The sequence below is a fragment of the Chlorocebus sabaeus genome, chromosome 28 (genome assembly GCF_047675955.1).
Source record: "Chlorocebus sabaeus isolate Y175 chromosome 28, mChlSab1.0.hap1, whole genome shotgun sequence".
NCBI lineage: Eukaryota > Metazoa > Chordata > Mammalia > Primates > Cercopithecidae > Chlorocebus > Chlorocebus sabaeus.
Genome location: NC_132931.1, coordinates 11,944,506 through 11,970,942, shown reverse-complemented (window position 1 = coordinate 11,970,942; position 26,437 = coordinate 11,944,506). Strand labels below are relative to the sequence as shown.

Sequence of the window (26,437 nt, the reverse complement as noted above, 5' to 3'; positions counted from 1 at the left end):
TCTGCCTCCCAAGTAGCTTGGACTATACCATGCCCAGCTAACTTTAACAAAATGTTTTGGTAGAGATGGGAGGGTCTCACTATGTTGACCAGGCTGCTGGCCCTCCCCAACTTTTTTTTTTTTTTTTTTTGAGATGGAGTCTTGCTCTGTCACCCAGGCTGGAGTGTAGTGGCGCAATCTCAGCTCACTGAAACCTCTGCCTCCTGGGCTCAAGTGATTCTTGAGCCTCAGTCTCCCAAGTAGCTGGGATTATAGGCACACACCACCACACCTGTCTGATTTTTGTATTTTTAATAGAGACGGGGTCTCATCATGTTGGCCGGGCTGGTTTCGAACTCCTGACCTCAGGTGATTCGCCTGCCCTGGCCTCCCAAAATGCCAGGATTACAGGCATGCACTACCGCACCCAGCCTGTGCCCTCCCTTTGAAAATGACTGGCATTGCCCCTTTCTCCTCTCTACCCTGGAGACTTCAAGTTGTTCTTTCAGTTGCTCAATATTCTTCTTTGTTTGTTTGTTTGTTTGTTTTTAGAGATAGGACCTTGCTCTGTCACCCAGGCTGGAGTACAATGGTTCAATCACAGCTCACTGTAGCCTCCAAGTCCTGGGCTCAACTGATCCTCTCACTTCAGCCTCCTGAGTAGCTGGGGCTATGGATGTGCGCCACCAAACCCAGCTAATTTCATATTTATTTTTGTAGAGATGGGATCTTACTGCATTGCCCAGGCTGGCCTGGAACTCCTGGGCTCAAGTGATTCTCCCTGCCTCGGCCTCCCACAGTGCCTGGCCAGGGCTCGGTGTTCAGACGTCCTCTGGGAGGGGTTTCCCAGCTGACAGGCTGGTTTGCCAACCAGGACCCGGCCTGCCAACCTTGCTGCCTGCTGGGTTAGGGCTGAGCTGGAAGCGAGTCTTTGTCTTTAGGGCATTTGGGGTGGGTCTCTTGCAGGTGTCAGAAGCACCAGGTGGTGAATCCCCCGTCTTGTGATTCATCTCTGCAGAGCAACATGTCGGGGCCAGGATTCTGTGGACGGCTGGTCGACACCCGTGGCCCGTTTGAGTATGAAGGAGGGCAGGCAGGGTCGCGCAGGGGTGGTGCTTGGCACCGGGGCTCCTCCAAGGGTCTGGCCCCATCCACCCCATTCCCCCTGACTTGGTCTCTCCCTGTAGGACATGCCTGCTGCATGTGAAGGCCACTTCCTTCTTCGACAGCTGCATGCTTGATATGTGCAGATTCCAGGGACTGCAGCACCTGCTGTGCACACACATGTCCACCATGACCACCACCTGCCAGGACGCAGGCCATGCTGTGAAGCCCTGGAGGGAACCCCAGTTCTGCCGTGAGTTGTGCCAAATGCAGGGGAGAGGCCAGGCGCAGTGGCTCACACCTGTATCCCAGCACTTTGGGAGGCCGAGGTGGTGGATCACGAGGTCAGGAGTTCGAGACCAGCCTGGCCAGCATGCTGAAACCCCGTCTTTACTGAACATACCAAAATTAGCCAGGCATGGTGGCATATGCCTGTAGTCCCAGCAACTCTGGAGGCTGAGGCAGGAGAATCGCTTGAACTTGGGAGGTGGAGGTTGCAGTGACCCAAGATTGCACCACTGTACTCCAGCCTGGTGACAGAGTGAGACTCCATCTCAAAAAACAATAAAAATAGGCTGGGTGCGGTGGCTCACACCTGTAATCCCAGCACTTTGGGAGGCTGAGGCGGGTGGATCACGAGGTCAAGAGTTCAACACCAGCCTGGCCAAGATGGTGAAACCCTGTCTCTACTAAAAATACAAAAATTAGCCGGGCGTGGTGGCACGCGCCTGTAATCCCTGCTACTCAGGAGGCTGAGGCAGAGAATTGCTTGACCCCGGGAGGCAGAGGTTGCAGTAAACCGAGATCACACCATTGCACTCCAGCCTGGGCGACAGAGCGAGACTCCGTCTCAAAAAAAATAAATAAATAAATAAATAAAATAAAAATACAAAAATTAGCTGGATGTGGGAGTGGGCGCCTGTAATCCCAGCTACTTGGGAGGCTGAGGCAGGAGAATCGCTTGAACCCAGGAGGTGGAGGTTGCAGTAAGCAGATATTGCACCACTGCACTCCAGCCTGGGCAACGAGAGTGAAACTCTGTCTTAAAAAAAAAAAAAAAAGTGTTTTTGTGCAGCCAAGTCATCACATGGAGGCACACGGTACAGGCCCTAGGCAGGGGAGGCAACGTGGCCCAGCTCTTTGGGGAAGCTGCTTCAGGGCAGGTCTATCCCCTGACTCAGACCTCACAGGTGGCCCCGTTCCCCTGCAGGCCAACAGCTCACCTGGGGCATGTTTTTACAGCAGCGTTACCAGTGGTGGGTCGGTCAGTTCCCACCATAGGTCTATCTAAGGCTCTTAGGGCAGGCGCCTTAGTGCTGGCCCTGCAGCCCCAGGGAGCCAGCCAGGCTTCTTGGGGAAGCTTCTCACAGTCACTGTCTCTTCTCGAGATTGGCCAGAAACCTGGAGCTGGGACCCTTCTGAACGTGTCTTTCCTGTTTCCCACCTGGGCTCGTGGCTTGTTCGTCTCCTTCTCACCCAAGCTTTTCCCTCCACCAGCAATGGCTTGCCCGCCCAATAGCAAGTACTCCCTGTGTGCCAAGCCATGCCCTGACACCTGCCATTCAGGATTCACCGGCATGTTCTGCTCAGACCGGTGCGTGGAGGCCTGTGAATGCAATCCAGGCTTCGTCCTCAGTGGCCTCGAGTGCGTACCTCGCTCCCAATGTGGGTGCCTCCACCCTGCAGGCAGCTACTTCAAGGTGAGCGGCTGCGTGGACCTCTCAGCCCTGCAGCCAGAAAGGGCCTGCTCCCTGCTCTCACACCCCCTGCAAGCTCTTTCTTTTCTTTTTGTTTCTTGTTTTGTTTTGTTTTGTTTTTGAGACAGAGTTTCTCTCTGTCCCCAGGCTGGAGTGCAGTGACGCCATCTCGGCTCACGGCAACCTCTGCCTCCTGGGTTCACGCCATTCTCCTGCCTCGGCCTCCCGAGTAGCTGGGACTACAGGCGTGTGCCACCATGCCCAGCTAATTTTTGAATTTTTAGTAGAGACAGGGTAGGGGGTGGTTTCACCATGTTGGTCAGGATGGTCTTGATCTCTTGATCTCGTGATCTGCCCACCTGGGCCTCCCAAAGTGCTGGGATTACAGGCATGAGCCACCACGCCTGGACTTTGGTTTTTTGGTTTTGTTTTGTTTTGTTTGTGTTTTGAGACCGAGTCTCACTCTGTTGCCCAGACTGGAGTTCAGTGGCATGGTCTCAGCTCACTGCAACCTCTGCCTCCTGGGTTCGAGTGATTCTTCTGCCTCAGCCTCCCGAGTAGCTGGGATTACAGGCACACACTACTACGCCAGGCTGATTTTTGTGTTTTTAGTAGAGATGAGATTTCGCCATGTTGGCCAGGCTGGTCTCAAACTCCTGACCTCAAGTGATCCGCCCACCTTGGCCTCTGAAAGTGCCGGGATTACAGGCGTGAGCCGCCACACCTGGCCTCGGATAGATCAGTTTTGGTTGAAATGATGAACAGACCCAGAAATGATGAAGTGACTGAAGCAGTGAATGGATGCCGAGCTTTTGCAGCGAATCTCGGAGCTTCAGGAAAAGAGGATGTCTCCCCACGATTAAGCCAGTGATCTGAACAACTCTGGTGGGCTCTGGTGTCAGATCTGGGAACAAACAAAACAAAACAAACCACTTTCTCTTCCTTCCCTGCTGTCTTCCCCCAGGTAGGGGAGCAGTGGTACAAGCCGGGCTGCAAAGAGCTGTGCATCTGTGAAAGCAACAACAGAATTCGCTGCCAGCCCTGGAGGTGTAGGGCCCAGGAGTTCTGTGGCCTGCAGGATGGTATCTATGGCTGCCATGCCCAAGGTGAGCCGTCAGGGTGGAAGGTGAGCCAGGAGCTGCCCAGGTAACACCAGGCAAGGTGATGGGTCCTGCCCAAAGCAGCTTCCCCAGACAGCTGAGTCTCCACCAAGGCCTAGGAGGGGCAGCATTATCAAAGACCCAGAGGGTGAGGTTGGGGATGTCAGTGTTTCTCTTCGGCAGCTCCAAACCAAGCCAACCACACTTCCTAGGGAAACACCGCATCTGCGGGTGGGCCGTGGGGACCATGCCGGTGTGGACTCGCCAGTGTGGCAGCTCTGGGTCAGAGCTTCTGGGGAGTGGAGCAGTGAGACCGTGAACTCCATCTTCTCCTCCGCAGGTGCCGCCACCTGCACGGCCTCGGGCGATCCCCACTACCTGACCTTCGATGGCGCCTTGCACCACTTCATGGGCACCTGCACCTATGTCCTGACCCGGCCTTGCTGGTCCAGGTCCCAAGACAGCTATTTTGTTGTGAGCGCCACCAACGAGAACCGCGGGGGGAACCTGGAGGTCTCCTACATCAAAGCTGTCCACGTGATGGTCTTTGACCTCAGCATCTCACTGCTCAGAGGCTGTAAGGTCATGGTGGGTGTCTTCCTCCTGCCTCCTGGACCCTGAACACCCAGCCTGCTTGCTTCTCTCCTGTGCCCCTCCTTGCCCACATGCCCACCTCTCTGGCTCCTTAGAGCACCTGGGAGGCACCTGCAGCTGACCCAGACCCTCCTCCTTGGACTCCCTCCTCCCTCTGTGAAATGCCCACCGGCACCAGCCCCTCCTGCTCCCAGTTTTTTGCTCCCCCCCGACCACTTTTTTTTTTTTTTTTTTTTTTTTTTCCTGAGACAAGGTCTTGCTCTATCACCTAGGCTGGAGTGCAGTCGTGCAATCATAGCTCATTGTAGCCTTGACCCCCTGGGCTCAAGTGATCCTCCCGCCTCAGCCTCCCAAGTAGCTGGAACTACAGGCACGCACCACCTGCACGGCTATTTTTTTTTTTTTTTTTACTTTTTGTAGAGACGGGGTTTCTCCATGTTGCCCAGGCTGATCTTGAGATCCTGGGCTCAAGCAATCCTCCTGCCTTGGCCTCCCAAAGTGCTGGGTTTGCAGGCATGAGCCCCCGTCCTTGACTTTAACCCAAGTTCCTTCCTGACTCTCCTTTCTACGTCCTCCCTGCCTCTGAAGCTGAATGGCCATCGGGTGGCCCTACCTGTGTGGCCTGCACAAGGCCGGGTGACCATAAGGCTCAGCAGCAACTTTGTCCTCCTCTACACGAACTTTGGGCTCCAAGTTCGCTACGATGGGAGCCACTTGGTGGAAGTGACAGTCCCCTCCTCCTATGGCGGCCAGCTCTGCGGGCTGTGCGGTGAGTTTCCTGGGCACCTGCAGGGAAAGCTGGAGCAATGAGGAGGCATGTGACCTGGTCCTCCCACATCTCTGTGAGGTGTTCTAAGTACTTGTCAACTGACTAATTGGTTGAGGACATTAGGCATGAAGGTAGGAGTTAAGGGAAGACGGAGATGAAGAGACAGAAAGGGGCCACGTGCAGTGGTTCATGCCTGTAAATGCAGCACTTTGAGAGCCCGAGGAGGGCAGATCACTTGAGGTCAAGAGTTCGAGACCAGCCTGGCCAACATAGTGAAACCCTGTCTCTACTAAAAATACAAAAAGTAGCTGGGCATGGTGGTGCACGCCTGTAATCCCAGCTACTCGGGAGGCTGACGCAGGAGAATCGCTTGAACCTGGGAGGCAGAGGTTCCAATGAGCCGAGATCACGCCTATACTTCAGCCTGGGTGATAGAACAAGACTGCATCTCAAAAAAGAAGCAAAAGCAAAAGAGACAGAAAGGGTTAACTTTGCTATGTAGAGTGAAGAGTGAGGGTGCCTCTTCTGGCCAGGAGGATGGTGGCCCTGGGGCCTGCCCTGCTGGGGGGCCCTTTGTTGCCTGTTTTAACGGCTCCCTCCTCTAGGGAACTACAACAACAACAGCTTGGACGACAACCAGCGCCCCGACAGAAAGCCTGCGGGCGATTCCGTGCAGCTGGGGGCAGCCTGGAAGTTACCTGAATCCTCTGAACCTGGGTGAGCTGGGGGCCGGGGGAGCCAGGCAGGAGGGGCTGGGCCAGGGAAAGGCCTCGGGGGGCAGCTTGGAAGTGTCCTCTGTGTGTCCCCACTCCCTCTGTGCTGTACTTCCCTACTGGCCAGAAACTGGCAATCTCGCCTGTTTAGACTCTCCAAGATTGGAGTTGGTAAGAAGTTATTCTGACCTCCCACGCCCCCACGCCCACGCCTGCTGACTTCTATGTTTAGTGATCTCTTTGGAGGGTCCACTTGAGTTCACCCTGAGGTCTAACCTTTTTCCTTCCTGCTGCATCTCCTGGCCTTCCCACTTGAGGGCACCGTTTTGTCCTCTTCTCCTGTATCGCTCTCTCTTTCCCTGCCCACTTTTTGTTTTGTTTTGTTTTTGAGACAGAGTCATGCTCTGTCACTCAGGCTAGAGTGCAGTGGCACAATCTTGGCTCAATGCAACCTCCGCCTCCCAGGTTCAAGTGATTCTCCTGCCTCAGCCTTCCAAGTAGCTGGGATTACAGGTGCTCTCCACCACGCCTGGTTAATTTTTGTATTTTTATTTGAGACAGGGGTTCTCCATGTTGGCCAGGCTAGTCTCAAACTCCTGACCTCAGGTGATCTGCCTGCCTTGGCCTCCCAAAGTGCTGGGATTACAGGTGTGAGCCACTACGCCCAGACCCTTGTCCACTTTTGCTTCGGTTTGGGAGATGGTTCCTCAGGCCCTCAGGTCTTCCCTTCCCTTTTTCCTTTCCTTTTTTTCTTTTCTTCTCTTGAGATAGGGTCTTGGTCTGTTGCCCAGGCTGGAGTGCAGTGGTGCAATCATAGCTCACTGAGGCCTCCAACTGCTGGGCTTAAGCCATCCTCCCACCACAGCCTCCTGAGTAGCTGGGACTATAGGCACATGCCGCCACGCCCGGCTAATTTTTTAAAGTTTTGTGTAGAGATGGGATCTCACTATGTTGCCCAGCCTGGTCCTGAACTTCTAGTCTCAAGCAGTCCTCCTACCTTGGCCTCCCAAAGTGCTGGGATTATAGGCATGAGCCACTGTGCCCAGCCTGTAGCCCTCAGTTTCTATTCTCTCCTCATTCAGCTGTTTCCTTGTGGGTGGCAAGCCCTCCAGCTGCCAGGAGAACAGCATGGCAGACGCCTGGAACAAGAACTGTGCGATCTTAATAAACCCTCAGGGTAAGACATGTCCCTGCTGGTCCTTTTTCCTCCCTGAAGGACAGGAGCCTGGGGAAGGAGTCTAGTCAGGGAGGGAGAAACAAAACCAGAAACAGATGGAAAGGCACGAGGAAGGCAAATGGGAACACAGGACCAACCAGCGGTCACCTTCTTGGGACCTATGACTGATGGGTCTGTATTTGTGTCTCAGGCAGTAAATAAATCAGGAATTTCTTTCTTTCTTTCTTTCTTTCTTTCTTTCTTTCTTTCTTTCTTTCTTTCTTTCTTTCTTTCTTTCTTTCTTTCTTTCTTTCTTTCTTTCTTTCTTTCTTTCTTTCTTTCTTTCTTTCTTTCTTTCTTTCTTTCTTTCTTTCTTTCTTTCTTTCTTTCTTTCTTTCTTTCTTTCTTTCTTTCTTTCTTTCTTTTCTATTAGAAATGTTTTAATAGGCCGGGCGCAGTGGCTCATGCCTGTATCCCAGTACTTTGGGAAGTTGAGGAGGGCATATCATGAGGTCAGGAGTTCGAGACCAGCCTGGCTAACACGGTGAAACTCCGTCTCTACTAAAAATACAAAAAATTAGCTGGGCCTGGTGGTGGGCACCTGTAGTCCCAGCTACTCGGGAGGCTGAGGCAGGAGAATCGCTTTAACCTGGGAGGCAGAGGTTGCAGTGAGCTAAGATTACACCACTGCACTCCAGCCTGGGCCACAGAGTGAGACTCTGTCTCAAAAAAAAAAAAGAAAGTAAGTTTTAATAGAGATGGGGGACTCTCACTGTGTAGCCCAGGCTGTTCTGGAACTATGGACCTCAAGGGATCCTCCCCTTGGCCTCCTAAGTAGTTGGGGTGACAGGCATGAGCCACGACGCCTGGCCGTTTTTTCTTTTTTCTTATTTTTTAGAGATAAGGTCTCACTCTGTTGCCCAGGCTGGAGTGCAGTGGCACGATCACAGCTCACTGCAGGCTTGAACTCCTGGGCTCAAGTAATCCCCCCGCTTCAGCCTACAGAGTAGCTGGGACTACAGGCAGGCACCACCATGCCCAACTAATTTTTTTTTTTTTTCTGAGTTGGAATCTCGCCCTGTCGCCTAGGCTGGAGTACAATGGTGTGATCTCGGCTCACTGCAACCTCCGCCTCCCAGGTTCAAGTTATTTTACCACCTCAACTTCCCAAGTAGCTGGGATTACAGGCCTGTGCCACCACACCCAGCTTGTTTTTGTATTTTTAGTATTTCACCATGTTGGCCAGACTGGTCTTGAACTCCTGACCTCAAATGATCCGCCTACCTCAGACTCCCAAAGCGCTGGGATTACAGGCGTGAGCCACCGTGCCCGGCCCAATTTTTTAATATTTTGGAGATGAGGCCTTGCTATGCAGCTCAGGCTGGTCTTGAACTCCCGGGCTCAAGTGATTCTCCTGCTTTGCCCTCCTAAAGTGCTGAGGTTACAGGCGGGAGCCACCACACAAATCTGGGTTTTGTTTGTTTGTTTGTTTTGTTTTTATTGTCTGTTGCCCAGGTTGGAGTGCAATGGCACAATCATAGCTCATCCTGCCTCAGTCTCTCGAGTAGCTGGGACTACAGGTGTGCACCACCATGCCCAGCTAATTTTTGTAGAGACAGAGTTTCACCGTATTGCTCAGGCTGGAAAATCCAGGGTTTTTTTTTTTGTTTGTTTTGTTTCATTTTGTTTTGTTTTTGAGACAGAGTCTCGATTTGTTGCCCAGGCTGGAGTGCAATGGCGCTATCTCAGCTCACTGCCACATTTGCCTCCTGGGTTCAAGAGATTCTCCTGCCTCAACCTCCCGAGTTGCCTAGACTACAGGTGCTCTCTACAATGCCCTGCTAATTTTTGTATTTTTACTAGAGATTGGGTTTCACCATGTTGGTCAGGTGAGTCTCCAACTCCTGACCTCAAGTAATCTGCCCGCCTCGGCCTCCCAAAGTGCTGGAATTGCAGGTGTGAGCCACTGTGCCTGGTGGGAAAATCCAGGTTTTGATTGAAGTGGATGTCAAATCAGCCCCCAGGGAAGCCACATGGCCGTGCTCCTTCCCGGCCCCTCCCCTGGCTCACCTGCCTTCTCTCTTCCTGCAGGACCCTTCTCTCAATGTCACCAGGTGGTGCCTCCCAAGTCCAGCTTTGCCAGTTGCGTGCATGGCCAGTGTGGGACCAAGGGCGACACCACGGCCCTGTGCCGCTCCCTGCAGGCTTATGCGTCCCTGTGTGCCCGGGCTGGCCAGGCTCCTGCCTGGCGGAACAGAACTTTCTGCCGTGAGTGACTGGCCACCTGTTCCCACAGCCTGTAGGAACCCTCCAGAATTCTGCCCTCCCTTTCTTCCTCTAAATTCTTTTTTTTTTTTTTTTCTTTGAGATGGAGTCTTGCTCTGTTGCCCAGGCTGGAGTGCAGTGGCGCAATCTCGGCTCACTGCAACCTCCACCTCCTGTGTTCAAGTCAAAGTGGGCGGATCGCCTGAGGTCAGGAGTTGCAGACCAGCCTGGTCAACATGGTGAAACCCTGTCTCTATTAAAAATACAAAAATTGGCCAGGTGTGGTGGTGAGCACCTGTAATCCCAGCTACTTGAGAGGCTGAGGTGGGAGAATCACTTGAACCTGGGAGGCAGAGGTTGCAGTGCACCGAGATCGCACCACTGCAGTCCAGCCTGGGCGACAAGAGTGAAACAAAAAACAAGAGTGTAAAACAAAACAAAACAAAACAAAAAGTTCTGGCGATGGATGGTGGTAATGGCAGCACAACAATGTGAATGTATTTAGTGCTGTTGAAGTGTACATTTAAAAATTGTTGCCGGGCGCGGTGGCTCATGCCTGTAATCCCAGTACTTTGGGAGGTCGAGGCAGGTGGATCACAAGGTCAGGAGATTGAGACCATCCTGGCTAACACAGTGAAACCTTGTCTCTACTAAAAACACAACCTATTAGCCAGGCGTGGTGGTGGGCACCTGTAGTCCCAGCTACTTGGGGGGCTGAGGCATGAGAATGGCATGAATCCGGGAGGCGGAGCTTGCAGTGAGCCAAGATCACACCACTGCTCTCCAGCCTGGGTGACAGAGTGAGACTCTGTCTCAAAGAAAAAAAAAATGTTAAATGGTAGATTTTATGTCTGTTTGGTTTTTTTTGGTTTTTGCTTTTGAGAGTCTCGCTGTCACCCAGGCTGGAGTGTGGTGGTCTGACCTTGCCTCATTGCAACCTCTGCCTCTCAGGGTCAAGAGATTCTCTTGCCTCAGCCACCTAAGTAGCTGGGACGACAGGCGTGCACCACCACGCCCAGCTAATTTTTGCATTTTTAGTAGAGATGAGTTTCACCATGTTGGCCAGCCTGATCTCGAACTCCTGACCTCAGGTGATCCACCTGCCTCAGCCTCCCAAAGTGCTGGGATTACAGGTGTGAGCCACCATGCCCAGCCACTACTAGGAGCTTTTGACGCCCCAAGGTTTGGGGGCTGGAAATGCCCCCCCGCTCTTCCTAATGCTCTCATTTTCCTTAGCTATGAGGTGCCCACCTGGCAGCAGCTATAGCCCCTGCGGCAGCCCCTGCCCAGCCACCTGCAGCAGCATAAACGACCCGAGGGACTGCCCCAAAGCACTGCCTTGTGCTGAGAGCTGCGAATGTCAGAAAGGCTACATCTTGAGTGGAACCTCCTGCGTGCCCCTTGGCCAGTGTGGCTGCACCGAGCCAGCGGGCTCCTACCATCCGGTGAGAGGCCAGCTAGCAGGGGCCCTGCCCTTTCCAGGCCCACATGTTTGGGGTCAGGGCAAGCTCAGGAGAGGCAGGAGGAAGGCTCAGAACCTGGAAGGGGCAGGGCTGGCCAAGGCTGGGGGACGAGGAGGAAGGCCAGATGCTGCAGCCAACTTCAACCCGGACATCAGCCCATCTCCCGATTCCAACTTTCTGTTGGCTCTGCTGATCCCTGTGGCCCACAGGTCGGGGAGCGCTGGTACACAGAGGACACCTGCACCAGGCTCTGCACCTGCTCCATCCACAACAACATCACCTGCTTCCAAAGCACCTGTAAACCCAACCAGATGTGCTGGGCCCTGGATGGGCTACTCCGTTGCCGGGCCTCAGGTAGGAGGACCACGGTGATAGGGGGACCCCACAACCCTGAGGCCAGCTCTCCCAACTCCCCAACAGACTCCCTGCTGCCTGTAGCACTGGGGTTCAGGTTTCGGCTCATAACTCTGCTGCAACAAAGAGCTTCCAGTGGGAAAGATGACCTCCAACTGCTGAGAAGGGAGACTCACTCATCCTTCTCCTGCAGTGGCCACCAACTTAGATGGAATATTATAAATCCTTTCCTGGGGCCGGACACCGTGGCTCACACTTGTAATCTCAGCACTTTGGAAGGCCAAGGCAGGCAGATCACTTGAGACCAGGGTTCAAGACCAGCCTGACCAACATGGCTAAACCCCGTCTGTACTAAAAATACAAAAATTAGCCTGTAATCCCAGCTACTCGAGAGGCCGAGGCAGGAGAATTGCTTGAACCCAGGAGGCAGAGGTCGCAGTGAGCAGATATCATGTCATTGCACTCCAGCCTGGGTGACAAGAGCAAAACTCCGTCTCTAAATAAATCTTTCCCTGGAGGCCAGGCATGGTGGCTCATGCCTGTAATCCCAGTGCTTTGGGAAGCTGAAGTCAGAGGGTCACTTGAGGCCAGTAGTTCAAGACCAGCCTGGGCAACATAGTGAGATGCCCATCTCTACAAAAAACAAAAAATTAAAAATTAAAAATTAAAATTAAAGACATTGCACCTGTAGCTCCTGCTACTTGGGAGGCTGAGGTAGGAGGATCCCTTGAGCCCAGGAATTAGAGTCTGCAGTGAACTATGATCTTGCCACTGCACACCAGTCTGGGTAACAGAACAAGACCCTGTCTCTAAAAAAAATTTTTTTTAATTAGTTGAATAGGGTACTTCATGCCTGTAGTCCCAGATACTCTGGAGGCTGAGGTAGGAGGACGGCTTGAGCCCAGGAGTTTGAGGCTGCAGTGAGCTATGATCATGCCACTGCATTCCAGCCTGAGTGACAGAGAGAGACCATGTCTCAAAAAAGAAAAAAAAAATCCTTCCTCCAAAGAATCATGCCCCCCTCCGCCCATAAACTTCACGCCTCCTAACTCTGGCCCCAGGTTTTTTTTTTTTTCTTTTCTTTTCTTTTTTTTTTTTGTTGAGACGGAGTCTCACTCAGTCGCCCAGGCTGCAGTGCAGTGGCGTGATCTTGGGCTCACTACAAGCTCCACCTCCCGGATTCACGCCATTCTCTTGCTTCATCCTCCCAAGTAGCTGGGACTACAGGCACCCGCTGCCACGCCTGGCTAATTTTTTGCATTTTTAGTAGAGACGGGGTTTCACCGTGTTAGCCAGGATGGTCTCGATCTCCTGACCTCGTGATCCACTTGCCTTGGCCTCCCAAAGTGCTGGGATTACAGGCGTGAGCCATCGCGCCCGGCCTTTTTTTTCTTTTTTTGAGATAGTGTCTTTGTCGCCCAGGCTGGAGTGCAGTGGCGCAATCTCAGCTCACTGCAACCTCCGCCTCCCTGGTTCAAGCGATTCTCCTGCCTCAGTCTTCCAAGTAGCTGGGATTACAGGCACATGTCACCACACCCTATTTTTTTTTTTTTGTATTTTTTTAGTAGAGACGGGGTTTTACCATGTTGGTCAGGCTGGTCTCAAACCAGCCCGCCTCGGCCTCCCAAAGTGCTGGGATTAGAGGCATGAGCCGCTGCGCACAGCTGGACCTGGAGTCTTGACTCTTTTCTGGAAGGCAGGGAGAACCCAGGACTAGTTTCCCAGGGACGCTGTACCTGCCAGAGGAACATCATAGCCCAGCTGTGTCTCTGTCCTCCCAGGTATGGGGGTGTGTCAGCTCCCAGGGGAGTCCCACTACGTGAGCTTTGATGGTAGCAACCATTCTATCCGGGACACCTGCACTCACGTCCTGGTGAAAGTGTGCCACCCCGCCATGGCCTTGCCGTTCTTCAAGATCAGTGCCAAGCATGAGAAGGAGGAAGGTGGAACTGAGGCTTTCCGCCTTCACGAGGTCTACATTGACATCTACGACGCCCGGGTCACCCTGCAGAAGGGCCACCGTGTGCTGGTGAGCTGGGTGTGGTGACCGGGCCTGGGAGGGAGTGTTGGGGAGAGGACTCCAGTCCCTGCTCCTACTTAGCGTCACTGTCCTCCTGTTTAGATCAACAGCAAAAAGGTCACCCTCCCTGCAATCTCCCAGATCCCCGGGGTCAGCGTCAAGTCCAGCAGCGTCTACACCATTGTTAACATCAAGATCGGGGTGCAAGTCAAGTTTGACGGGAATCGCCTCTTAGAGATTGAACTCCCCACAACCTACTACGGAAAGGTGAGGAAAACATCTGGCTCTGCTAGCTGGGGAGATTGATGGCCGGCAGGGACGGGGGGCAGTGTTCACATCGTGCCTGCCCAAAGAGGCCACTCCTCAGGAGGGAGCAGGGCAGTGGTGGAGCGCGCCTTTCTGTGTAGGATGGACAAGAGTGTTTCCAGGAAAAAACAGGAAAAACCGTTCTGGCTGGGTGTGGTGGCTCACGCCTGTAATCTCAGCACTTTGGGAGGCCGAGGCAGATGGGTCACCTGAGGTCAGGAGGTTGGGATCAGCCTGGCCAACATAGTGAAACCCTGTCTCTATTAAAAATAAAGATTAAAAAAATTAGCTAGGGGTGGTGATGCGCACCTGTAATCCCAGCTACTTGGGAGGTTGAGGCGGGAGAGTCACTTGAACCCGGGAGGCGAATAGTGAGGTGAGCCGAGATCATGCCACGGCACTCCAGGCTGGGTGACAAGACCCGAAGAAACTCGAAGGAAGAGAGGGAGGGAGGAAGGGAGGGAGGGAAGGAGGGAGGGAGAAAAGCTGCTCTCGTGCTTCCCCAGCACCGAAAAACCACTCTCCCCACCCAGGTCTGCGGCGTGTGCGGGAACTTCAATGACGAGGAAGAGGATGAACTAATGATGCCCAGCGACGAACTAGCGCATAGTGATAGTGAATTTGTGACCAGTTGGAAAGATAAGGACATTGACCCAAGGTAGTGGTCCCCTAAGACCCTCTAGCTTTTCTTTCTTTTTTTCCCGAGACGGAATCTTGCTCTGTCACCCAGGCTGGAGTACCATGGCACGATCTCGGCTCACTGCAACCTCCGCCTCCCGGGTTCAAGAGATTCTCCTGCCTCAGCCTCCCGAGTAACTGGGATTACAGCCACCTACCACCATGCCCAGCTAATTTTTGTAGTTTTTAGAAGAGATGGGGCTTCACCATGTTGGCCAGGCTGGTCTCGAGCTCCTGACCTCAGGCGATGCGCCTGCCTTGGCCTCCCAAAGTGCTAGGTAATCATGAGCCACTGCACCTGGCCCCTCTAGCTTTTCTTTTTTTCTTTCTTTCTTTTTTTTTTTTGAGATGGAGTTTTGCTCTGTTGCCCAGGCTGGAGTGCAATGGTGCAATCTTGGCTCACTGCAACCTCTGCTTCCCAGGTTCAGGCAATTCTTGTGCCTCCACCTCCCGAGTAACTGGGATTACAGGTGCATGACACCACGCCCCACGCCTGGCTAATTTGTGTATTTTAGGTAGAAACAGAGTTTCACCATGTTGGCCAGGCTGGCCTTGAACTCCTGACCTCAAGTGATCCACCTGCCTCAGCCTCCCAAAATGCTAGGATTACAAGCGTGAGCCACTGTGCCTGGCCACCCCTCCAGCTTTTCATAGTAACATGAACTAGGGAGCCAGACTGTAGGGCACACCTGGGGCAGGAAGACCAGAATGTTCCTTTTATCTTCTTCAATTTTTAAATTTTTTGTAGAGACAGGGTCTCGCCACGTTTGTCCAGGTTGGTCTCAAACTCCTGGGCGCTAATGATCCTCCTGCCTAGGCTTCCCAAAGTGCTGGGATTACAGACCAGAATCTTGCTTTGTGTGTGTGATTTGAGAGCGATGACTTCTGGGCATTCTGGGGTGATATGTGTAATTGATCCATCTCAAGGCTGCTAGAACCCACTTGGGGAAGTGTGAAAGTCTTCTTTTCCTCACTTAGAAACCTTGGAGGAGGAGCAGGAGCAGTGGCTCATGCCTGTAATTCCAGCACTTTGGGAGACCAAGACTGGAGGATCACTTGAGGCCAGGAGTTTGAGACCGGCCTAGGCAACATAGCAAGACCCTGTCTCTATAAAAAATTAAAAACTAAAATTAGCCAGGCATGGTGGCACATGCCTGTAATCCCAGCTCCTCGGAAGGCTAAGGCAGGAGAATCGCTTTAACCTGATACATAGAGGTCGCAGTGAGCCAAGATCACGCCACTGAACTCCAGCCTGGGCGACAAAGTGAGACCTTGTCTCCAAATAAACCAAAACCAAAAATTAGCTGGGTGTGGTGGTGCGCACCTGTAATCCCAGCTACTCAGGAGGCTGAGGCAGGAGAATTGCTTGAACCTGGGAGGCAGAGGTTTCAGTGAGCCAAGATTGCACTATTGCACTGCTGCATTCAAGCCTGGGCGACAGAGTGAGACTGTCTCCAAAAAAAAAAAAAAAAAAAGATAAACAACAAAAAAAACAAGCATTCGTTGGGCGTGGTGGCAAGTGCCTGTAGTCCCAGCTACTCGGGAGGCTGAGGCAGGAGAATCTCTTGAACCCAGGAGGGGAGGCAGAGGTTGCAGTGAGTCGAGACTGTTGCATTGAACTCCACCCTGGGAGACAGAGCAAGACTCCCTCTAAAGAAAAAAAAAAAAAAATTGTGTCATGGTAGAGGGACAACTGTCCCTAGGCTGATTCTTTTCCCTTCCCAGTTGTCAGAGTCTCCCAGTAGATGAGCAGCAGATTCCAGCGGAACAGCAGGAGAACCCAAGTGGAAACTGCAGGGCGGCCGACCTCCGCAGGGCGCGGGAAAAGTGCGAGGCAGTGCTCCGGGCTCCCGTGTGGGCCCAGTGTGCCTCCCACACAGACCTCATGCCCTTCCTGGTAGGCTGTACGAACGCCCTCTGTGAGTTTGGAGGTCTCCACCAGGCCCTATGCCAGGCTCTGCAAGCCTTCGGGGCCACCTGCCAGAGCCAGGGCCTCAAGCCCCCACTCTGGAGAAACAGCAGCTTCTGCCGTGAGTGTGCCCTGCTGTCACCCCAAACCCCTCCCAAACCCCCTTTCCCTCTCTGCTTCCCTGAGAGCTCCCTCACTCTCCTTCCTGTTTGTTCCTAATTCAGCTCTCATTGTCTCTTTGACAAGGACTATTTTTGAATTATTTATTTATATATATATATAGGCTGGGTATGATGGCTCACGCCTTTAGTCCCAGCACTTGGGGAGGCCAAGGTGGGTGGATCACCTGAGGTCAGGAGTTCGAGACCAGCCTGGCCAACATGGTGAAACCCCATCCCACTGAAAACACAAAATTAGCTGGGTGTGGTGGCACATGCCTGTAATCCCAGCTACTCGGGAGGCTGAAGCAGGAGAATGGCTTGAACCTGGGAGGCAGAGGTTGCAGTGAGCCGAGATGGTGACATTGCACTCCAGCCTGGGCAAAAAGGAGCAAAACTCTGTCAAAAAAAAAAATTTTTTTTTTTTTTTTTTTTTTTTTTTTTTTTTTGAGACGGAGTCTGGCTCTGTCACCCAGGCTGGAGTGCAGTGGCCGGATCTCTGCTCACCGCAAGCTCCTCCTCCCGGGTTTACGCCATTCTCCTGCCTCAGCCTCCGGAGTAGCTGGGACTACAGGCGCCCGCCACCTCGCCCGGCTAGTTTTTTGTACTTTTTAGTAGAGACGGGGTTTCACCGTGTTAGCCAGGATGGTCTCGATCTCCTGACCTCATGATCCGCCCGTCTCGGCCTCCCAAAGTGCTGGGATTACAGGCTTGAGCCACCGCGCCCGGCCAAAATTTTTTTTTGAGACAGGGTCTCACTCTGTCACCCAGGCTGGAGTGCACCACCACACCAGCTAATTTTTGTATATTTAATAGAGATGGGGTTTCACCATGTTGGCCAGGATGGTCTCGATCTCTTGACCTCGCAATTCACCCACCTTGGCCTCCCAAAGTGCTGGGATTACAGGCGTCAGCCACCGTGCCTGGCCAAGAAGGTTTATTTTTCTTCTTTTTTTTTTTTTTTGAGACGGAGTCTTGCTCTGTATCCCGGGCTGGACTGCAGTGGCCGGATCTCAGCTCACTGCAAGCTCCGCCTCCCGGGTTTACGCCATTCTCCTGCCTCAGCCTCCCGAGTAGCTGGGACTACAGGCGCCCACCACCTCGCCCGGCTAGTTTTTTGCATTTTTAGTAGAGACGGGGTTTCACCGTGTTAGCCAGGATGGTCTCGATCTCCTGACCTCCTGATCCGCCCGTCTCGGCCTCCCAAAGTGCTGGGATTACAGGCTTGAGCCACCGCGCCCGGCCAGGTTTATTTTTCTTTAACGCACTCTCTCATTCTAGGAGCAAAGCAGAGGTACAGGGGGCGCTGCAGAGCTTCTCAGGGCCAGTGGAGGCAACATGAGCACAGCAGCCTGAGCTGGCCGGAGGGTCAGGGTGAACGCAGCGCACAGGTCCTGTACAGAATGGGGCCTCTGCTCAGCTGCCCCACAGCTGGTGGGCATCACCGTGGGTCCAGTGTGACTAGACCCTCTGATTTTTTTTTTGGGAATAAGCTATAAGCCTGAGTTTTTATTTGATATTGCCATACCTTTTTTTTTCTTTTCTTTTCTTTTTTTTTTTTTGAGTTTCACTGTAGCTCAGGCTGGAGTGCAGTGGCATGATCTCGGCTCACTGCAACCTCTGCCTCCCAGGTTCCAGTGATTCTCCTGCCTCAGCCTCCGAGTAGCTGAGATTACTCGCATGTTCCACCAGGCCCAGCTAATTTTTGTATTTTTATTAGAGACGGGGTTTCACCATATTGGCCAGGCTGGTCTTGAACTCCTCACTCAGGTGATCCACCTGGCTCAAGCCTCCCGAAGTGCTAGGATTACAGGCGTGAGCCACTGCGCCTGGACATGAAAAATAACAAGTCTTAATTTGAGTTTTTATTATGAGTGAGATTGGACATTTTTTCATATACTTAGGAACGCTTTGAATTTCCCTTTCTGTAAACTATCTGCTCATAGCCAGTCACCATTTTTCCACTAGGTCGTTGGTCTTTATTGAACTATTTCATGGAAGTCTTTTATCTATTATGGAAAGTAGACCTTTATTAGTGCTCTGAGTTACACAGTTTTCCAGTGCTTTTTGTTTTCATCTTTTGGCTTTTTTTTTTCCATGCAGGAAAAAATTTTTTATGGGGTCAAATATATTAATCTTGTTTTATGTCTTCTGCATCTTGAGCAATAGCTATAAATGCGAGCCGCACAGAAGCTACAAAAGAGTTTGCTGATTCTTTGCTCTAGAAATTTTGTTTGTTTGAGACTGGGCGCGGTGGCTCAAGCCTGTAATCCCAGCACTTTGGGAGGCTGAGACAGGCGGATCACCAGGTCAGGAGATCGAGACCATCCTGGCTAACACGGTGAAACCCTGTCTCTACTAAAAAAAAATACAAAAAACTAGCTGGGCGTGGTGGTGGGCGCCTGTAGTCCCAGCTACTTGGGAGGCTGAGGCAGGAGAATGGCGTGAACCCAGGAGGCGGAGCTTGCAGTGAGTGGAGATTGCATCACTGCAGTGGTGTGATCCCGGATCACTGCAACCTCCACCTCCCGGATTCACGCCATTCTCCTGCCTCAGCCTTCGGAGTAGCTGGGATTACAGGCACCTCCCACCACGCCTAGCTAATTTTTTTGTATTTTTAGTAGAGATGGGGTTTCACCATGTTGGCCAGGCTGGTCTCAAACTCCTGGCCTCAAGTGATCTGCCCGCCTCGTCCTCCCCAAGTGTTGGGGTTACAGGAGTGAGCCACCGTGTCTGGCCTGCTCTAGAACTTTTATGGTTTCATTTTTTTACATTTAAGTGAGGTGTTTTTTTTTTTTTTTTTTTTTTTTTGGTGTATATTAAGTTTTTGACCCATGAGGATTTATCCTGATGTGTAAAATGAGGTGTGAATCAACTTTGTTTCTGTTTTTCTCCAGAAGGCTAGCCAGCTGTTCCAACATTATTAAATGACGAGTCTGTCTTTGCCCAGGGACTGAGATTCCACACTTTGTCTTCTACTAAATTCCCATATATATTTGGATCCTTATCTGAGCTTTCTCCTCTGTTCTATTGGTTCATCTGTATTTGCATGTAATAGTAACACAAAGTCGTAATCACTGAAAATTTGAAATGAGCTTTGGACTGGGCACAGTGCCTTACGCCTGTAATCCCAGCACTTTGGGAGGCCGAGGTGGGCGGATCACCTGAGGTCAGGAGTTCGAGACCAGTCTGGCCAACATGGTGAAACCCCGTCCCTACTAAAAATACAAAAATTAGCTGAGTGTGGTGGTATGTGCCTGTAATTCCAGCAACTCAGGAGGCTGAGGCAGGAGAATTGCTTGAACCCAGGAGGTGGAAGTTGCAGTGAGCCGAGATTGTGCCATTGCACTCCAGCCAGGGTGAAAAGAGCAAAACTCTGTCTCAAAAAATAAATAAATTAAAAAAAATAAAATAAAATAAACGTTGACTATGGAGGGACATTTACTACTGATGGCTCTTTTTTTTTTTTTTTTTTTTTTTAGGGATTTCCTGGCTTTTCTGGTTTGCTTATGTCTTCAGCTCAACTTTGAAATCATCTTGTCCTATTAAAAGCACACACACGTTTGGGCCAGGTGTGGTGGCTCACGCCTGTAATCCCAGCACTTTGGGAGGCCGAGATGGGCGGATCACGAGGTCAGGAGATCAAAACCATCCTGGCTGACACGGTGAAACCCTGTCTCTACTGAAAATGCAAAAAAATTAGCTGGGTGTAGTGCTAGGCGCCTGTAGTCCCAGCTACTCGGGAGGCCGAGGCAGGAGAATGGCATGAACACAGGAGGCGGAGCTTGCAGTGAGCCGAGATCATTCCACTGCACTCCAGCCTGGGCAACTCAGCGAGACTCCATCTCCAAAAAAAAAAAAAAAAAAAGCACACACACATATAAAATACTTTTGGTGGCTGGATGCGGTGGCTAACGCCTGTAATCCTAGCACTTTGGGAGGCCATTGTGGGAGGATCACCTGAGGTCAGGAGTTTGAGACCAATCTGGCCAACATGGTGAAACCCCATCTCTACTAAAAATACAAAAATCAGCCTGGCGTGGTAGTGCATACCTGTAATCCCAGCTACCTGGGAGGCTGAAGTAGGAGAATCTCTGGAACTGGGGAGGCAGAGGCTGCAATGAGCCAAGATCACTCCTGGATGTCAGAGAGAGACTCCGTCCCCACACCCCGCCCCCCCCCACAAAAAAAAATTTTTGGTATATTTTATTGAGATCACATTAAATGTGTACATTCACTGAGGCAGAACTAACATCACCATGTTGCTGAACCTTCCTATCCATGAACATGGTATGCATTTCCATTTGTTCACACTACTTTTGCTTAAGGGCCTTTCTTTAACTCCCCCAACAGAATTAACACCTCCCTTCTCTGTGCCTCCATCATGCCTTGTATACTCTTGCCTGTCAACACACCTACTGATCATGCACATCAAGGTCATGTTGCAGTTACTGTTTGACCACAGTCCTTCATGCTGACTTGGGAGAGTCATTCTTGTTCCTTTTTTTTTTTTTTTTTGAGACAATCTTGCTCTGTTGCCCAGGCTGGAGTGCAGGAGTGTGATCTTGGCTCACTGCAACCTCTGTCTCCTGGGTTCAAGTGATTCTCCTGCCTCAGCCTCCTGAGTAGCTGGGACTACAGGCACCTGCCACATGCCCGGTTAATTGTTGTATTTTTAGTAGAGACGGGGTTTCACCATGTTGGCCAGGGTGGTCTCGATCTCCCGACCTCATGATCCACCCACCTCGGCCTCCCAAAGTGCTGGGATTACAGGCGTGAGCCACGGTGCCCAGCTGCTTGTTCCTTTCTTTCCCCCAAAGCCTGGCACACAACCCATACTTAGTAAATGTTTTCTGAATGAATAACAAAAGAACAAAAAAAAGCTCCCCAAGCCTTGTTGGTCATCCATCCGTAGCCTGGTTTCTACAATCCCTGCCCACCCTGGCTCCCCTGTGACCCTCTCCACTGACCCACTGTCTCCTTCACCCACAGCTCTGGAATGCCCTGCCTACAGCAGCTACACCAACTGCCTTCCCTCCTGCTCACCCTCCTGCTGGGACCTGGATGGCCGGTGTGAAGGCGCCAAAGTCCCCTCTGCCTGTGCAGAGGGCTGCATTTGTCAGCCCGGCTATGTGCTGAGTGAGGACAAGTGTGTCCCCAGAAGTCAGTGCGGCTGCAAGGATGCCCATGGTGGCTCCATTCCTGTGAGTGGGCATGGGAAATGGGACTGGAGGCAACACAGCTTGAGGGTGGTGCTTTCTCCTTTTCTCCGTCTCTCTCTGCCTGGGATACCCATGACTTTACAGCTGGCCCAGGGGTGTGAAGGCTGGTGTAAGTGGCACATTGATCTCTAGCCAGGTCTGGGCTGATGGCACATGATTTGGGTTTTGGATTTGAGGAATCCAAACAAGGAGCATGTGGTATGGTATAGTGGAAAGACCATGGGCTCATTTCAAGCTGATGTAGGATTGAATCCTGATAGTGCCACTGATGAGTCAGATGACCTCTGTTATCTCCGTTTCCTCATCTGTAAAATGGGTTCAGTAATACCTCCTGCACAACATTATGTAAGACACCAAGCACAAACACAGTGCCTTTTTCTTTTCTTTTCTTTTCTTTTTGAGGCGGAGTCTCCCTCTATTATCCAGCAGGCTGGAGTGCAGTGGCATGATCTCTGCTCACTGCAACCTCCGCCTCCTGGGTTCAAGTGATTCTCCTGCCTCAGTCTCCTGTGTAGCTGGGATTACAGGCAAGCGCCACCATGCCCTGCTACTTTTTGTATTTTTAGTAGAGATGGTGTTTCGCCATGTTGGCCAGGCTGGTCTTGAATTCCTGACTTCAAGTGATCTGCCCACCTTGGCCTCCCGAAGTGCTAAGATTACAGGCGTGAGCCACCACACTTGGCCCGCACAGTTGTCTTTTGATGTTCACATGACACTGTGGCTGCCTCTGGCCAGCATTAATTAAACCATTTAGATGGTGGGCTAGGCTGCTGGGGCAAGAGGAAGGAGAACTGGCCCTTCCCTCTTCACTCTTTTTTTGAGACAGAGTCTCACTCTGTTGCCAGGCTGGAGTGCAGTGGCGTGATCTTGGCTCACTGCAACCTCTGCCTCCTGGGTTCAAGCAGTTCTCCTGCCTCAGCCTCTCGAGTAGCTGGGATTACACGCGCGGGCCACCATGCCCGGCTAGTTTTTGTGTTTTTAGTAGAGAAGGGGTTTCACCAGGTTGGCCAGGCTCATCACAAACTCCTGACCTTAGGTGATCTGCCGTCTCGGCCTCCCAAAGTGCTGAGATTACAGGCGTGAGCCCCTGCGCCCAGCCCCCTCCTCACTCTGTTTCTCTTCCTGTAATTTCTACAGCTGGGCAAGAGCTGGGTCTCCCGTGGTTGCACGGAGAAGTGTGTCTGCACAGGAGGAGCCATTCAGTGCGGGGACTTCCGATGCCCCTCTGGGTCCCATTGCCAGCTCAGTTCCGACAACAGCAACAGCAATTGTGTCTCGGACAGTAAGGGGAGCGACCGGGGAGGTTGGAGAGGGGGGCAGTTGGGGCCAGGGCTGAGGTAGAGGAAGAGGCAGGGTGGGAAGGGGCTTAGCCTGAACCCCAGCACAGTCAGGGGTTGGAGCAGGCGACTGGATCAGGAGGCCTGGCCTCCAATCTGGCTCTTGCCAACTCTGTGGCCATGTGCCAGGTCCTGATCCTCTCTGGAACCCTCCACCTGTAGGACAGAAAGAGGGGACTGGCCAAGGCGATCCTCCAAGGTTTTTGTTTGCTTGCTTGTTTGTTTTTTGAGACAGGGTCTTGCTCTGTTGCCCAGGCTGGAGTGCACTGGCACCATGATATAGCTCGCTGCAACCTCAAATGCCTGGAATCAAGTGATCCTCACACCTCAGCCTCCCAAGTAGCTGGGACTACAGGCATGGACCACCACACTCAGCCAATTTTGCTATTTTTTTTCCCTAGAGATGGGGTCTTGCTATGTTGCCCAGGATGGGCTTGAACTCATGGGCTCAAGTGTTCCTCCTGCCTCAGTCTCCTAAAGTGTTGAGATTACAGGCATGAGCCACTGTGCCCGGCCCCTCTGATTTTAATCAGGCCAGGAGAGAGAGAAAGTTGAAGATCAAGGATCCAGGGAGGCTGGGCATGGTGGTTCACACCTGTAATCCCAGTACTTGGGAGGCTGAGGTGGAAGAGTCACTTCAGCCCAGGAGTTTAACACCAGCCTGGCCAACATAGGAAGACCCTTTCCCTACAAAAAATTTTAAAATTTTAAAAAATTAGGTGTAGTGGCTTGTGCCTGCGGTCCCAGCTACTCAGGAGGCCGAGGCAGGAGAATTGCTTAAGCTTAGGAGTTTGAGGCTGCAGTGAGCTATGACTGCACCACTGCACTCCAGCCTGGGACACAGAATGAGACCTTGTCTCAAAAAAATAAAATAATAATAATAATAAAAAGGCCTTTAATTGAATGTCAGCAGGTATTGGGGAAAAAAAAAAATCCAGGTACCAGGCCTGGTGGCTTATGCCTGTAATCTCAGCACTTTGGACTTTGGGAGGCTAAGGTGGGAGGATTTCTTGAGGCCAGGAGTTCAAGACCAGCCTGGGCAATGTAGTGTGGCCCCCATTTATAAAAAAAGAAAAAAATTAGCTGAGGGTAGTGGTACACACCTGAAGTCCCAGATACTCTGGAGGCTAAGGCAAGAGGATGGCTTGAGACCAGGAGTTGGAGGCTGCAGTGAGCTATGATTGTACCACTTGCACTCCAGTCTGGGTGACAGAATAAGATCCTGTCTCAAAAAAAAAAGAAAAAGAAGAAAAAAAGAGAAAAGAAAGGATCCAGGGAGCCTGAGCCTAAGAGGGTGGCCACAGGGGATGTCACCGTAGGGGAGGGACTCTGGGGATCGTTACACCTGGGCAGGGTCGCTTCTCAGTCTTTTGTTTTGCTTTTTGTTCTTTTTTTGAGATGGTGTCTCACTCTGTCACCCAGACTGGAGTGCAGTGGCATGATCTCAGCGCTCACTGCAACCTCCGCCTCCCAGGTTCAAGCAATTATCTTGCCCAGTAGAGAACTACCAAGTAGCTGGGATTACAGGCACGCACCCACCATACCCGGCTAATTTTCGTATTTTCAGTAGAGACAGGGTTTTGCCATGTTGGCCAGGCGGGTCTCAAACTCCTGACCTCAGGTCATCCACCCGCCTTGGCCTCCCAAAGTTCTGGATTACAGGCATGAGTCACTGCGCCCGGCCCCTTCTCACTGTTTGACTTCTTCGCAGAGTCTGAACAATGCTCAGTCTACGGGGACCCCCATTATCTCACATTTGATGGCTTCAGCTACCGCTTCCGGGGCCGCATGACCTACGTTCTGATCAAGACTGTGGATGTACTGCCTGAGGGGGTGGAGCCCCTCCTTGTGGAGGGACGCAACAAGATGGATCCGCCCAGGAGCTCCACCTTCTTGCAAGAAGTGATTACCACTGTCTATGGCTATAAAGTGCAGCTCCAAGCTGGTCTGGAGCTTGTGGTAAGAGCTGGGCCAGGGCCTGGTGGGTGTGGGGAGGCAGGTGGACCAGGTAAGCCACCTGGAGTAGAAGTCAGAGATCCCTGTTCCCTGGGACGTTTGTGACGGTTGGGCTGGTTGTAAAATCAGAGTCAGCAGGATGCAGTAGTTCACGCCTGTAATCTCAGCTACTCAGGAGGCTAAGACAGGAGGATCACTTGAGCCCAGGAGTTCAAGACCAGCCTGGGCAACATAGCAAGACCCCACATCTCTGCAAAAAATTTAAAATGAGCTGGGTATGGGGGCGCACACCTGTAGTTCCAGCTATTGGACAGGCTGAGGCTGGAGGATCTCTTGAGCCCAGGAGTTTGAGGCTGCAGTGAGCCAAGATCTTGCCACTGCACTTTAGCCTGGGTGACAGAGAGAAACTGTCTCAAAACCAAAAACACATTCAGCAACAAGCTCTTGTCATGTGGGGAGGCAGCGGAGGCTGGCAAGACACAAGAGGAAGAGAGGAGGAAGAGGACAGAACACGAGGTGTGAAGGTCAATCCTGGGCTGAAGAACCAATGGCATCCACTACACCAATGTATTTTTATTTTTTGAGACAGAGTCTTGCTCTGTCACCCAGGCTGGAGTGCAGTGGCACCATCTCAGCTCACTGCAACCTCACCTCCAAGGTTCAAGTGATTTTCCTGCCTCAACCTCCCTAGTACCTGGGACTATAGGCATGTACCACCACACCCGGCAAGATGGGTTTTTGTATTTTTAGTAGAGACACGGTTTCCCCATGTTGGCCAAGCTGGTCTGGAACTCCTGACCTCAAGTGATCCGCCTGCCTCAGCCTCTCAAAATGCTGGGATTACAGGTGTGCGTCACCATGTCCGGTTAATTTTTGTATTTTTAGTAGAGATGCAGTTTCTCCATGTTGGCCAGGCTGGCCTGGAAGTCCTGACCTCAAGTGATCTGCCCACCTTGGCCTCCCGAAGTGCCGGGATTACAGGTGTGAGCCACCACGCCCAGCCTCACTGCACCAATTTTTTGCAAGGAAGGACTTGGGCTGGGAAGGGGGCGGACCTCACAGAAACTTCCGCCACATGAATAGCAAAGTCCACTGGGGTATCTTATTCCACTGTCTGCACGGAGACGTATGGAGATGACCCGGAAAAGCAAAGCCCAGCCAGGAAATGGCAGCAGGTCAGGTGGATTCAGCGCTCCCTGTTGCTCCTGTCTTCCCTCTTTAGGTCAACAACCAGAAGATGGCCGTCCCCTACAGGCCGAATGAGCACCTGCGGGTCACCCTGCGGGGCCAACGGCTCTACCTGGTCACCGACTTTGAGCTGGTCATCAGTTTCGGGGGAAGGAAAAATGCAGGTACCGGAGAGAGGGGAAAGAAGAGCAGAAGGGCCGTTTCTGAGAAGTTGGAGGGAAAATCCTATCTAAGATAGGCAAATCCTGGTGAGCGGACTCAGCCCGGTAGTGGGACACCCAGCTCCACAGGAGGACCAGGAGGAGGTGGGGTGAGAACAGGTGGAAAGCAGGGGGCAGAGTCTTGGCCGGGCGCTGTGGCACCGGCCTGTAATCCCAGAGCTCTGGGAAGCTAAGACAGGAGGATCGCTTGAGGTCAGAAGCTCAAGACCAGCCTGGGGAACATAGCGAGACCCCCGTCTCTACCAAAA

At 52.1% G+C, this 26,437-nt stretch overlaps 1 protein-coding gene across 1 annotated transcript in view; it reads left to right on the top strand.

Annotated features, from left to right (window-relative positions):
* Positions 1-26,437, top strand: part of ZAN (zonadhesin) — a 64,316-nt gene that overhangs the window by 29,375 nt on the left and 8,504 nt on the right. The window contains 19 exon segments of the mRNA XM_073012734.1: positions 946-1,056; positions 1,167-1,336; positions 2,581-2,783; positions 3,745-3,886; positions 4,221-4,468; positions 5,063-5,243; positions 5,849-5,960; positions 7,039-7,133; positions 9,204-9,380; positions 10,614-10,822; positions 11,050-11,194; positions 12,976-13,223; positions 13,317-13,481; positions 14,054-14,178; positions 15,924-16,228; positions 21,258-21,469; positions 22,625-22,769; positions 24,536-24,783; positions 26,003-26,132. Of these exon segments, the coding sequence (XP_072868835.1) occupies positions 946-1,056; positions 1,167-1,336; positions 2,581-2,783; positions 3,745-3,886; positions 4,221-4,468; positions 5,063-5,243; positions 5,849-5,960; positions 7,039-7,133; positions 9,204-9,380; positions 10,614-10,822; positions 11,050-11,194; positions 12,976-13,223; positions 13,317-13,481; positions 14,054-14,178; positions 15,924-16,228; positions 21,258-21,469; positions 22,625-22,769; positions 24,536-24,783; positions 26,003-26,132 (3,371 nt within the window).